Genomic DNA, 15641 nt, shown 5'->3' on the forward strand with positions numbered 1-15641 from the left:
GGCCTTCTGTGGGAAAGACATGATATTTCTTACACTTTTGGCTGAGGGCTAGAAAAGATTAGGTTTACTTTATTATTCTCATTGTATTTCTTTTTATTATCAGTGTAGAATGAGAAGCTTTATATTAAAGTTGTTTTCTATGGCATGTTTCAATTTACATAATAGGCACCTATAGAGGCTAACCAATCTAAATTAGAAACTGGCATAATTATGTGTGGCCGATCATGATGAGGCATGACAAAAAATAGGTGAAAGACAGTATTCTGCTTCTGTTGAATTAGCTATTTCAGTTGTCTGTACCATAAACATTTAGCTCCAAATCATGCAGAGCACAGATTCCCAGGTCTCAGTTTACTAATACGTGAGACTTTTCTTAAGGGGAAGAAATGATGCAATGCAAAATATAGCAGGCTGAACTTGTGCACAGATGAAAGGAAATACCACATTCATTTGTGTCTCATCTAAAATTAAGTGCTTAGATATAGTTCCTTCATTGTGATCCATGTCGGTATGGGCCCTCTGTCAGTCTAGTTTATGATTAAGGCACTGGACAGGCACTTAGGATATGCAAGTTATGTCCTCAACTGTACTTAATATTTAAAAAATAATTGGGTTGTGTTTTGATTCCTGTTTTAAAAATGGAATTGAAAAATAATGCTTGTTACAGAGGGAGGTCTTAACATCAAAATCTTCAATTTACTGGTAATACAGAAAAAATGTGGTTATGACACACACATGGAAAAATCTGTAAATAAATCCAGCATAAAGTGTTCTGCTACTGTCTTGCAGAAGATTTTTGATACTAGTTGATCTTTCAAAAGCAGGAGGTTTTGGGAAGCAAGAATGTTATTTGCCTGTAGTAGTGTGTGAGTAAATACAGCTTTTAGACTTTCCTACTCACTCCTACTCTCTTCACTCAAATGCATCTCTGTTCCTCAAGTGCTATGGGAACGAGATGAATATGGGGATTTTTGAATGATACCATGCTAAATAATACTATACATAAAATGTTCCTCATAAGGTACAGACATATAATGATCCCCCAAGTGTATACATTTTCAAAGACAATATACTCTGTGAAATACAAATAATTGTTGTCCTTTCTCTGAAGTTCACACAAAATGAGCTGAAATGATCCCACTGAAATGCAGAGCTAAACCAATGGGCGCATTTTCAGTGACTAAAATAAACTATGGAAGAGTTTGAAAACAGAAAAGCTGAGTATAACATCTTCATTAGGTAGTGTACATAGCACAAGAATAAATTAGTGGACTTGGAATGACATGTGAGGAATAAGCCATTAAACAACTCCTTAGCTGTATTGAACATAATGAACAACTAGTTAGGTTATAATTTTGTTATTAAATTTTTGCTATGTCATTGTTTTGATATGATGTGGACATAAAACATAAAACATTTTTCTTACATATTTGCACAGTGAAAGCAAACAGTATAAATTATGTTCCCTAAGATAAGCACATAGTCATCCATGTGTCTAAAAGTATTGTCTTCAGACAACAGTCATAAAAAATTCAGTTTATCCTTTAGACTTTTTAGCACTTTTCTTTGACTGTTTATACAGTCTCTGCAGAGTTATCATGTAAAGTATGAGACCAAATACATTGTATTTCAGATATTAGTGGTCAAATTTGTAACAGTTGTTCTGAATATGAAAAAAATACAGTGTCCTGTCGTAACAGAGGGAAAAGTTTTAATTTAGTGTCCAACTTTCCTTTTTTCTCACATTTTATCTTGCTTGACCTCCTTACCTGTCATGGCTACCAAATATTGACTCCTTAGCTGTGTATTATACAAAGTGCATCATATCCTGTTTCAACTCTGATAATAATTGTCATTCTATAAGCATCTAAGGTGTTCAATGCCTGCATCCTCTGGCATCAGTTGTTAAATAGTCCAGTATTAGAAATCTATTACCCTCCAGTTATTACTGATAATGTACTGTATTGAGACCTCCTCTCTTCCTTGTGGGAAGGAGGTGATATGAGATTTTGACTATTCACCCTTAAAAACAGACTTTGAAAGAATTGCGCTCTAGTACTGAGCAAGCTAACATTTTGATGATCAGGCTTTTTTCCAGAGAGAGCAGGAGCAGCTAATGTCCAAAGGATCAACTGGATGGCTCATCACCTTGGTAAAGGTTATTAGGTTTGTAAACATGCCAAAGAAATGGATCTTACTCCGGTCCTGATCCACTGAGAAACAGAGTTTGTTTCAGCTATCTAGATTGAGGGACAAAAGAAAAGCATTCTGTTTTGATAGGTGGGGGAATTGAGACTAACATGAAAATTTCGAGCTTGAACCCACAGATGAAAGCATTCATACTTAGGTACAGCACGTATAGCTACCCTCATTTTTATTTCACTACTGCAGAACATGGCAGTAAAATCTTTTCTCCCTAGCATATAGATGAAATCTTCCAAAGTCAGCAAAGTCTAGCTCCTGCTGAAGTAGAGTCATGTGTGACAGTTCCTTGATAAGGAAGGAGGGGATAAACACTTAGACCATTATGACTCATCTCTCACAGATTATATTCTTTCCACACAGGAAGCAGCTGTCCTACTCTTTTTACTTGATTCCTGACTTTCATTTTATTCACATAGTCATTATTTCTGTTTAATTTTCCATATCTCATACCTGTAAACTAAGCGTGTTTTCCACTTTGACATCCAGGGAATTCTTTACTTCTGCACTAGCAAAACTAAATTCTTAAAATGGTGAGCCAAATGGTTCATATTAATTGCTGGTGTGGACATGGCCTTCTCTGCATGAGAGTATGAAATATGTCAGGGTGTCTTGTGAAACCATGCAAATACAGCCTTGTGCTGTCACTGAAATGCACCTATCAGAGCTGAAGCTGTTTCAGTGGCTTTGCTAAAAAATGCCTCCATTCTTAATGTCTCCTGAAGCTTTATCTATATTCTTATCAACCACTGCAGTAATACTGAGGAAGACTCAAAGCTAATGCAGCATGTGATAGAGTGATTCTATTTGCTTCAAGAACTCAGCAACTGCTTCTGTGATGATTGTGGATATGGTAACTTACTGCTTGGAGCATTCACATTATGAATACGTACATCACTCAAAGATAGAAAAAGGTACCACTTTCTGATCACTGAAGTTCTTCAGGTTTTGTAATCCACATATAAATTATTCTCATCCTTATATCCTTCCTTTCCTATCATTGAACAATCTCCTTTTTTTTTTATCTTCTGTTGGGGTTCTGTAGTAGAGGGGGAAATAGTATTGTGTGCAGCTCCCTTTGCTTTGCCCATGTGCTGACCATGTACTTGTGATAGTGAGAGACAAAACTTCTTTAGTCATAATTGATAGTGCATCCATACACAGAAACAGGTAAAGTACATTTAGAAGGTATTTCTCAAAAAGCTTTATTTTCTGACAGTTGTCTTGTTTTTTTATCCTGATTTTCATTCTGAGATTATTTATAGAGCATGCTGCTTTGTGCTTTTAGACTGACATTCATAAAACTCAGTTTTGCCTTATCCAAAATACAAAGATATAGTTTCTTTCTTAATAGCCATGCTTGTGACTTCAGTTGTGTTTACTACATTTGAAACTGCAAGAATGAGCAAATTAGACTGGGTTATCATTCCTGTGTAGAGCAACTACTGTACCATTGCTATAGAAAATGGCAGTTCTGAAAAGAATGAGCAGTGCTAAAACCTGAAGAACTGTAGAAAAGCAGATATTTTGGTACAGAAAAATCTAACTTTCTTTAGAATTACTTTCATATTATTACTGCATCTAAATGTATCCCAAACTCAATGACAATTAGTTTGAACAGGCTATTTATTATATGTGTGCTTTCTATGATTACTTATCTAAACAATAATAAAATATACCTCATTAATTAAATATCTTCTGAACCGCTGTGTGGTGAAACAAGCATGTGGATAAAAACATAAAAAAACCATGCGTCTGTGTGCATGTTGATAGTTACTTGCTCAGAAGATATATTAAATACCTGTGTTTCTTATTCTATGCAGAAAATGTCAGATTTCACACATCTGCTGAGCTGGTAGGATTCTGTGAAATCCTAATAGCTACACTCAGTTTAAACTATTTACCATATTTGTCCTTGTTTGTTTATGGGAGATACTGTAAAACGTTCTATTTGAAAAGTTCCAATGAATATATCTTTACCATTGTGTGGGAAAGTATATTTCTTTTGTAAGCATTACCAGTTTTTTAAAATAAGTTTTTAATAAAGAAGCCTCACTATTAATTCTTTAACAATTCCATGTGAATAGTTTGCATAAACTGATGCAATTTACATAAACTATTATTATATTTTCATCATAAACAGTTACTGCACTAGATTTTATGAGACCATTTATGCTTTGAAGTTTGGCTTCTCTGAGGCTTCCTTTAAGTGGTGACATATGCTATACAGTGAACATCCAGCAGAAGTTGTTACAGTCTTCTGTGTCTTATTGTTTCCTCTCTAATGCTGGTATTGTCTTTACATGCAGTGGCCAATGGGAAAAGTGTTTTGGAAGATTACTTCTCATGAAGCTTAACCATATTCTACCATAGGTTGAGGTTACCAAGTAGGGAAATCCTTGATAGCTTTTTTTAACATTACACTGCCTGTGCAGACACTTTTAAGGATATTGGGCTCCTTTTCACATCTTCAGTTTGTTTCTAGAAGTTAACCCTCTGCACTGGCCTTGGAATTCTTACACTGAAGGCAGGCAGAGTCTCCAGCATACAGCAAATTGACTCAAAACCTTCTGGATTCTTCTTTTTTGGATTCCCAACCATCTCATGTCTTGTTCCTTGTTACTTGGAACTTCTTGTTGCAGTAGATCTGATTTGTGTGTATACGTCATTTCTGCTATTTATATATTTGGGCTATCATTACATTTATGTTGTAGATTTTAGACAATGAAGGTTTGCACAAAAGGGCAGATCTGCAATTTCACTTAAAAAGGAGAACTGAAAGGAAAACTCACAATCTCTTTGTTTCATAAAAAAGGAATTTCTGCCAAGGATTCTGTAGGATAGGGATGTAAGAATAAGGTAATCTTTCAGGTTTTGAATTATCAAGACTTTAACACAGTAGAGAAAGCCTGAGGTGCAAACATTATTGTACTGACAACCACAGTATTGCATTGGGAAGGAGCTGAACCATGCTCTTAGTGATAGATTTTAGCCTAGAATGCAGACCTGTTCTAAGTGGACAACTAAAGTTCTGGTATTCTACTATGTTGTAGTCAGAATATACTGTATGTTTAAAATTTAACTTCCTTAATATTTAAGGGTACAGGACACTCCTGATTTTCGTTGAAAAAGGTGACAGAATTTGCACAAAAAAAGTAATTACTTTTAAAACTGTCCATTAAAAAACAAAAAAAAAACAAACAAAAAGAAAGTTTTGTTAAATTTTTCATTTTATGTTTAGTTTTATTCAGTAAAACTTTTCCAAACTGTCTTTTTCAAAATTTTAAGCCACTTTATACTAATTGGAGTAGAGAGGAGTGCAGATGCATTCTCTGTTATTTGAAAAGTCTGGAAAAAAATAATGCAAGAAGAGTAGATCTTTTTATGTTACCTCTTGAAATGAAAGTGAGGATTTCTTCAACAAAAAAAAAAAGATTAAAAAAGAATCTTTTAAGGATATTTGTTTGTTATATATATATTTCACTAAGTGCTTTAAAAGGCAAAAATTAGGTCTCATCTTCTCAATTATCTCAATACTGCTTATAGAAATACTCAAAGTAAATAGGTCCACAGCTCTCCAATCTCAGCTACTGGATTTCGGAATCCTATGAGAAACAATGACTGGGATTAAACTGTATACGCATGCAAGAGATCCTATGGGAATGTTATAAACCAAAGTCTAGAAACTGAACTTTTATTATGGATGCTTGAATGGACATGACTACAGAAAATGCAATGGGCAAAAAAACTTTCAGCCAAGACAACCACTGAGTGTCAGTTATGTGTTATCAGTATGGCAAAGTTCCTTGAAGCCAAATGGCTTGTCAATGGAACAAAGCAGGTAACTGAGCTTAGCCAAAATATATTTATAAAATATTTCATGTAGGACATTAATTTAGGACAAAATATCAATATTGATTACCATCTAAAGATTACTTGGTGTTATTAATTCTTCAAAGGATTATAAAACTTCTGGATGCAAAGGCTGAAATCTTGTCCTTCTGGCTGTGTGGAGATTAAAATGGATGGATTTGAAAAGCCAGAATTGGATGCAAATGTTTTTTATAATTGGTAAAATAAAATAGATTTTTCTGTAAAATCCAGTATATTTTCCACGTTTCATTTAACAAAGCAACGAAAAATTTAAAATTTTCCAAGGGATTTAACATCAAATCGGCACAATTACCCTATGAATCTATTTATTTGCACCTTTCTGCCACTTCAGAGGCATTGTAATTGTATGGAAGTTGAGTGCAGTTAATAGGTATTGTGTTGAATATTATTTTTGCTTTTTTGATATGTTTCTCACTTTAATTTTTACATCTGTAGAACTGAAAGAACATTTGGTTTTACATTAGCTTCTGAATAAGATTTATTAATTTGCTTCATCTACTTTGCATAGTACCATTAATGTAAAAATAGTAGTCTTTGTAATGACAGAAAGAAAGTGTGTATCTAATGACCTTACTGTGAGCAATTAGCCTTTTCCCCTAGTGATGGAGAATTGTCCATTCCTAAATATATAATAAAATAGAGAGTCTTTATAAATCTTTAACTGGTCATAATGAAATAAATAAATATATAAATAGAAAATCCCATGCAGTTTCATCTTTTGCAGAATAGGACTGCAAGTGAAGTTTTCTCTCATAATATGCTCTAAAAATATTGGCAGGTAAATATAATCAAACTGTGATGATATGGAAGAAAAATTAATGATGCAATAATAGGCAAATAAGCTTGTGTTTAACAGTCTAAACCTATGTTATGCAGAAACCAATAATGGAATCATAAACTTTTTTTTTTCTTTTCAGACAAAGCATATAAACTTAAGGTATGCAGGAGGATGTAGGATTGGGGAAGTTCTTAATTCTATGTAATTTCAAAATCTTTTTTTTATGCTTGTATCAACTTTAATCTGTGTTTTAATACTGAATTGCATTCCATTATATTTATAGATTGACTTTGCTCCAAACAAATAGCTTTTACTTTTCCTGAAATAAAATCTTTCTGTATTGAAAAGTCTGCAATAATGAATCCAAATTTGGTGTTAAAGTTTTAGAGAATATAACACACTTTGAAGGAACATTTTTATATTTGTATCCACATTATTCTCAATAAACATAAATGTTGGTTTTTAAAGCAAATGCATTTCTTTAAAAAAAAAAATATAAGCATCTGTTGTGATATAGAGGCATTTTGCTACCAACTGCATAGCTCTAAAGAACTTGCTTGTATCTTTTCTGGTCTGTGAATGATTGATGTTTTCTTCTGTTATATTGAGAACCAATGGATCTGATGAGATCATAGAATAATTAGGGTTGGAAAGGACCTTAAGATCCTTCCCAATAAATTCCTGATTTACTGGCACTGTGCATCATTACAACTATTTACAATTAGCTTGTAATAAAATCTCTTAGAGTTACACTTTTCCACAGTTAGCATCAAATCTAAGATGTGCTTTCTCTTCCTTTTTGCTTTATAGCCTATTGTCATTCACATTTTCTGCAACAGCAGTGTTATTTATTCGATTTCTATTTGTCTTTGAACTTTCACTTGTGTTCTGCTTTCTTTAATACTTTTTTTATTTTTCATTTCTGTGGAGTCATTAATTTGTTCCTGCGTCTTCTGAAACTATGCTCATGACACCAGTGGTGGAGTCAGTGACCCCTACTACCTGAAGACATCACGCTTGTACTTCCAGTTTAATGCTTTGATACCAATCTGTTTCCATGATATCAATAAAGGACTGTGACTTACTTAAGTGACATATCCAAGTTGCTGCCAGCAAATCACTGCTGAGCCCTAACACAATCGTAGCACCAGACATCATGCAGATCTGTTTTCATCAGTTCATTTTCTTTATCTTCTTTCACAGTGCCAATTCTTCAGTTGTCCTTCCCAGCACAACTGTAGGGTTTTTTTTTGCAGGACCTATCGAAGAGAATTAGCAAGACCTTGAAGCTGAACTCATATTGGTTCAAGGCTTAAGAACTTTGCAGTCTCCTGCATATCCCTTGAATTTGCGTATACATAAGATATACATGCTTAATATGCATAAGCAGTGCCAAGTTCTGGTTTTGCAACATGAAACTAGAAAAGATCTGGTTGCTTTCTAAAGATCTTGAAGACTGCTTTTCTCTTTCTAAACACTTGTGGTCATGACTGATAGTAAAATTGAAATAGAGACAAAAATTTAGCTCTAGAGAAAGCTCTCCTTGTTTCTTTCAATAAGAACAATGTATTTTTCTCTTATACCCCAACAAAATTAGTTAATTGCCAAGGAGCACTATGAAGGTACATTTCTATTTACCAGCACAGGGACAAACATTTCACAATTTTAATAGACATAAAAGAGCTACTTATATCTTTATGTTCTGAAAGACAACTAGCTCTTCTAGTTCAAGTACCCTAAAATAGGAGTTACCAAAAGAATTACATTGCTTAAGGAAAACAAGGACTGGATCATTTAAGTTAGGGAGGATGGCATCCAAGATAGTGAAGAAGATATGAGAACACTGACAGGTGCATACAGACCTACTTGGCAGTATATCCGGTTATTTTAGCAATATTTATTATCTGTATAACTTTATTTATACATAGATAATAACTTTATTATCTGTATAACATCTACATAAATATTCTCCTGAACATTTAATGCTTATCTGGTTTATTCCCCATATTAATTCTCCACTTGAGTCCGCATCAGAATTAAACTTGTTTTTTTTTCAGAACTATAATTGCCATTCAGGTGCCGTGTTATCAGTGGACGGCTACTTGTAGTTATTGTTACTTCTGTTTGCAGATAGGAAAAATGTAATCTGTCAGAAAGCATTTTACACCATATTCCTCCTGATAGAGTAATTAATTTTCTCCAAATGGTCTCTAGCAAATTATTCAAATTATCTCTCATTTTCCTCTGTCAATCTCCGTATTTACTTCAGTGTGCATTTCCTAAAAGTCCTTCCAAACATAATAAAGCAAAAATTCATACCACAGGTATAAAAATATATTGTCTTTCAGATGAAGAGTTATTTTCAGTAACTTTGGGCTCTGTGGTGTTTTTTCTTTGCTGTGGATACAAGGGAAGACCTGTTTCAGCTCAGAGACCATCAGAGTCTCTGTTAGATCAGCATGTAATATCAACAATGTAAATCCCCTGACTCATGTAGAGCTTGTTTAAGCAGGGATCAGCTGTTTCCACTGTGTGCCTTAAAAGGCTTGCTGTTCTAGAAATCTACTGAGTAGCTGTGTGAACCTTGGTGCATAAGTTACCGACTATCAAATGCAGTTGGCAGCATTGAGAAGATCCCAAGTAAGGAGAGTTCCGTGATTGTATCAGTTCAAATTATGTTGTAGCTTCTGTGACTTGTACAGCTCAAACTATATCCTAATAATCATTAGTTGTATCAATTGATCCTCAGACAGAGGAAAAAAAATCCCCAATATCTTATGCTTGCTTCACAGTCGCTTTCTTTTGTGCATGGCTAGGGGACCTGTCAACTGTATTACAATAATTTTGTGATACTTGGTATCACCTTGCGGTTTATGCCCTGGGAAGGGACACCAACATCATCATCATGTCTTGACTTCGCAAACGAAGATTTGGGAAGGGTTTTATCCACGCTTACTACAAGCGCACTGATGGCTAAAAAGGCCAGTGTGGGATAGGCAAATCCGGTTGCGAAGGGACACATATAATAAGTAACAGACACTGATGGAAAAAATGTTGCTAAACTTCTCTGGGGAAGGTCTATGGAGTGGGAGGGGTAGACGCATATGAACACAGACATTTTAAGATAAGTTATTTCTTATTTTGCTGTTCATGTTATGAACAGGATACTTTATGCCTACAAAACAGTCATTGCTGCCTGAGGAAACCAATTTCATTCCTCACAACATCAAGTTTAAGTAGTATAACCAATTACTATAGATCCTTTAATAATTAGTTTATTGTGCTGATGTACCTGATTGATTGTCAAAATCAATTGCTCTTCTTTCAAATAAAACACTGTTGTCAAAGTGACCATTCAAAATGACAACTGACCCCGTAAAACACGGGGACTTATATCATGTTTATAGGTATATTGTTATGTGGACAAAAATTGGTGCTCGTAAGATTTGTCTCTATGATTCTTTTCAAACTTTTGTCACACAAACATGGAGTTGTAAAATAATTTTTGGATCACTTGCAATACAGTGTTTGGTACATAGAAGGGTAGAAGAATAACATGAAACATATTTTCTCTGTGCTTGTCTGTAACAGTCATGACTAGATCAGTTGTGATATCTGCAGCCTAAAAGGACTGAAGAGTAGCTATTACAAGAAATTGTGTATGGTCTGAGGCACAGGACAGATAATTAGTCATTATGTTGCAGGTCTTTGCATCTGCTTTCCTATTGCGTTGCTCAGCAGCCATTGTGCTAACAATATGTTGATAGTTATGACAAGGGCTTTTGGTATTTTTATTTTTCCTTGCTTCCATATATTTTATAATATCAGCACTAATTTGTATTACAGCAGACAGGAGCTGCACTTCAAATGTGTTCAACAAACTCACAGGAAGGTATCGCTGTTCCAGGAAAAGAGAGGAACTTCCTAAGCTGCTGTGTTGAATAAGAGAACACAATGATGAAAAAGTGTATCTGTTAAATCAGGTGGAAATTTCCTGTAGCCTGGTATTCCACCTCTCATACCAGGTGTCCAAATAAAGCATAATAACAGACCAAGCATGTTGCAATATTTCCCTAGAATAATCACCTCATTTTCCAATCTCTTGCACCCAATAATTTTTTTTTTTTTTATTATTTAATGAATCCCGGTGGATATTTCCTCCTAGAAATCTACCTTAAATACAAATAGCAAAATGAAATATCTTTTCATTTGTTTTTAATATGGTCATTGCTAGTTTTACTTGATCTCTCTACTCTGCAACTCAAGGTTCATTTCAGGTAAGTGCCTCCAAAAAATTCCCAGCTGTAGAAAGTAACTCATTGGACTTTCTTCCCATATTTCAGACATAATTTCCAGAATGTTGGAAGAAGTCAAACACTACTTATAGACAAAGACTGGTGTACCAGAAGTCTTTGATTTCAAGTCTTGCTGAGGATCAAAAGAAAAAAAGCTCATGAATCATGGTGCTTCTTATCAGTTCACAAGCCTACAAGTTCAGACGTTCAAGTGCCAGAGATAAAACAAATGTCATGATTGTTCACTTAAATATTTTATGATCGGCTTTGAGATCATATGCTTGTTTTCCTAGAACAGGAGCAAGAGGTATAGTGCATATTTGGCATGCCAATTTTGGTCACAGCTTGACCACTCCTCTCTTTCATAAGGACAGAATACTCTTAAAGACTATTTTTTTCCTTCCCTACAGTCTGGGAAACCCTCTTTAGAAACATCAATGGGTGACAGTTTGGTATTTAAAGGATATATGCTCTTTACTTTCTGAATCCCTGCTCATCTTTCAGAGGAGTGAATTAGAGAAGAACCATTTCACTTTCTCTATCTCAGCTGACATAAGCAATTTTGGGAACTGGGCAGCTAGTATAATTGATCATATAGGCATAGCCATTGAGTCTTACAATATCTGCAGATGGCTATTGCTTTTTCTTTCCTATGTTGTTATTCTTTGTCAAAATATCTGGACCATTTTAAGTAATATAAAATAGTAGGATTTCACTTGCTTCATAGTCAGGTTTCTATACTAGTGAAAATTACTATATTGATATTCACATTCTACAAGCAAACTTTTCTGTCATATACCCATATTCCTGTGATACTGAAGGCATTACTTGTTTGCAGGTATTGAGTTAACATATTAACATCAAGCACTGTATGTCTGTTAAGGAAGCTATCAGTCTGAAAAACAGGTTTTACCTCTAACCAAAGATGAATAAAGGAGATAATAGCATCTTCTTCACTGAATTCTAATCTTTCTTTTTATTATTGCAGGTTTTCTGACAGACACATAGCATTTTAATATTTTAGTGATGTTGAGACTGACAGTTCCATACAGGAAGAGTTTTTAGATTTAGTTGCATAAACACAGCCACCTTCTAGCCAAAGTTTTTAGAAATTGCATATAAATGCAGCTACAGAAAGTGGATGTATCTTAATTAAGACACTGCATAGAAAAAGAAGTAAAATCATTGTTAATATGCTAACTGTCTTGGGAGCTCCCAAAATTCGAGTAGCTCCAAGGGATGGCTAGGAACCTGTTCAGGCATGCTGCTATTTCCCTTGGGTAGTTTTGTCTTTAAAAGGTGGGAAACTAAATTACACACTTGGGAACAGACTCAGAAAACATATGGATTCTTGATATTATGCACTGTGACCCCAGAAGAACTTAAACTTTGTTAGCTCTCTAATTCACAGGTTTAATTTTTTTAAGAGACACAAGAGAGAGTAAAACAGGGTTTGAATTTTACCAAAGTTTACTACTGCTCATGTGTTCTGGGTGAACTTGTGGCTATAATGTGTGGCTAAACCAGTTGTTGTTTCAGAAATGTTACCAATATGTACTTATGTTGCACTTCAAAAGAGAGCTTGACTGACAGCAACAGGGTCTGATTCTTTCAGGATTAATATATAAATAGTGGCTCAAGCCTAAGAAAATTAATCTAAATTACTTTCTGGTCAAAATATGTTTTTTTCTGCCTCAGATAGGCATCTGCTGACTTAAACAGCATTCTGTTGACAGGTTGAAGAGCAGAATAACGTATGATTATTCTCTCAAAAGTAGCACCAATTCTTTTCTTTGGATTTTGGTGAGGCAACTGCTAGGCCAGGTTGTTGCTCCTCACCTCCCATAGTACCATTCCATACCCAGTTTCAGACTGTCAAGCCAGAGGGCTGCCCTGACTCCTGGTGGATTGACAAGTTTTATCCAGGATGCAGATGGTGGTGACATTTGCTCTAACTGCTTTAGATGTTCTTTGAGCTCTGCTTTTCTGCAAGGGCAAACATGCTTCTGCATAAGGGATTACATATAGTCCTCTTGTATAGACTCCTAAGTGGACTATTCTACCTTTAAAAGCTTTTAGGCTATAACTTCTTGTCATCTCTATTTTGCAGATGTTAATCAATGAATGAGTGAGGGAAATTGTGGAAGTGACCTATGATTTTATATTTTAGAAAGGTATTTTGCAGTAAGTGTCATAAATTACTTTTCTCTTTAGGCTGCTCTGGAGAAAATCATGAAAGAAAACCTGTTGTTAGCTCAAGAATATCAAATCATTCAGAACTACTACTTAAAAGGTAAAGAAGACCTCACAGAAATCTATGCCAATAGAATCAGGGTGGAAAATGCCGTGAAACATCATCAGCAGGTAAAGTGCTATCATCACTCATTCTATTCATTTATCTCATCTCTAAAATTCATTCGATCAATGCAGCTACTTAATAACAATAGAACACCTGTCACTTTAATTCTTATTTTCTTCTTGGTTACTTCACACTTTTCATATGTCCTTTTTTTTTTCTTACTTGCTGTGTGTATTTATCTATCTATCTATCTATCTATCTATCTATCTATCTATCTATCTATCCATCCATCCATCCATCCTACCTATCTGTTTGGGGTGTTTGTTTGTGTGTTTTTACAGCGCAGTTCATGTAAGGTATTCAAAATTAATTTTTTTATGGATTCCACTTTTACACCTGAAATGTATTTATTCTTTATATATAATTAAAATGTACTCCAGCATTACATATAACTTCTCTGCAAAATACTTCCTCCTGGAAATTTTTCTGACATCAAGTCAGGTTTTATAAGCCTTTAATATAGAAACCAGTCAAATAAAAATGATAAAAGGGAAAATCTAGTTTGATGAACTTCCATGCCAGATGTATAGTTTCTGGGTATAACATTTTATAGACTAATCAGCTGCATTTTAAAAGATAGATTTTATAATTTGTCAGTGCTGTGGAGCCTGAGTCAAGTGATGTAAAACTTCGTTGTGTAAATGTAATGACAATTCATAGAAAAAGTCTTTTCTGTTTCTTTTCCTTGTGTTTATATTCAGCTCTCAAAATACAAGCCTGCTTGTGTCATCATGCTCAGAGACAGGTTCAAATCAAAAATTTCAGGAAAAAATCTTTATTAACTGAGGTCATTTATGCAGAAACCATGTCCTGGTATATTGATATTTTAGACCATTTCCTAAAAGTACAGTGTAGGAGTGTTCAAATAGATCAATTAAATGTGAAATTCAGATTATTTGCTAGTACTTTACTCTTATCAATCCTTTTTATGTCTTATACCCATATCTGCATTCATTGTTCATTTCCTTGAATGCTACCTCACTTAATCTCTAATTTTAAAATTCAGTTCATTCAGTTTATTCTTGCTAGATACAAATAAAACCTTTTCCAAAATTTTCTTGTTAACTCCATAGCTCTTCCACAGTTCAAGAACAAAACTGGGGTTAAGTCATATACTCTAAAGGATAACCATATTTGGAGAACAAGTTGGAGGCAATTCTATGAGTATTGAAACATTCTCTTAAAAGGACTGGTTTATAGAAGGAATTTAAAGTATTTTTTTTTTCTGAATGCAGTTTTAGGGCATACTTTTCAAGCCTCTCTACAGAAAAAAATAGATCTATGTTATGTTATCATTTAGACCTTTTATTTATTTGAATGTAAGAATATCTGTCTTCTACAATTTCAGAATTTAATTGTTCTTAGTAGTATTTGTGAAACAGATTTCTCACTCAACAGTTTACCTCTTCTGGACATAGTATGGATGATATCATGCAACTCGGTGTAGTCTGGAAGCAAAGAATATTGCAAATGAGTTGGCATATATTATTGCTTTTTTCCTTCTCAGTTTGATTACAGTAAAATAAACATAGTAAAATATTGCAAAATAGTAATGCAATACCAACAGGACCTAGTTTCATCAGCAGTGCTATATAATCATCTGTTTCACTTTTTAAAGTCTTGTTTATGAACAAAATGGTTATAAGTATGTTGCTTTTCCATCGGAGTTTATAATCAGCGTTAAAATACATGTTCCTAGCTTGGACTAGAAGTAAGTGATGGCAACGCTTAGATTTTCGGACAGTCCTCTGTGCCCTTCAGCAGCAGTGTGTATTCGAAGAAGAAAGCTTCTATTTGCAATATTAATACGAGAATTACAGACACAACTTCATCTAATTTCCTTTTCATAATTCTTCATTTTGTTAAACAAATATCTAGCCCAACTATTAAAACAAAATATCATTGTACCTTTATCACATTAAGTATTTAGGAATTATGACAAAAGGAAAAAAACATGTTGATTCCATACAGTACTTATAAAAAGAACCTATATTTTCTTTTCAGGTTTTTGCTAATAAGTGAATTACAACTGCAACAGAAAATCAATTCTGGAGTAGTGTCAAAGTAATGATTTTTCTACCTGCTGTGCTATATATGTATGTGCATTACAATA

General features: G+C 34.2%; 1 protein-coding gene across 1 annotated transcript in view; it reads left to right on the plus strand.

Moving 5' to 3' along the window:
- The window catches only part of CCDC178 (coiled-coil domain containing 178), a 154259-nt gene that overhangs the window by 80352 nt on the left and 58266 nt on the right, over window positions 1–15641 (plus strand). The window contains 1 exon segment of the mRNA XM_013130098.3: window positions 13384–13533. Coding sequence (XP_012985552.2) covers window positions 13384–13533 — 150 coding nt within the window.

Source organism: Melopsittacus undulatus, chromosome 1 (genome assembly GCF_012275295.1).
Source record: "Melopsittacus undulatus isolate bMelUnd1 chromosome 1, bMelUnd1.mat.Z, whole genome shotgun sequence".
Classification (NCBI taxonomy): domain Eukaryota; kingdom Metazoa; phylum Chordata; class Aves; order Psittaciformes; family Psittaculidae; genus Melopsittacus; species Melopsittacus undulatus.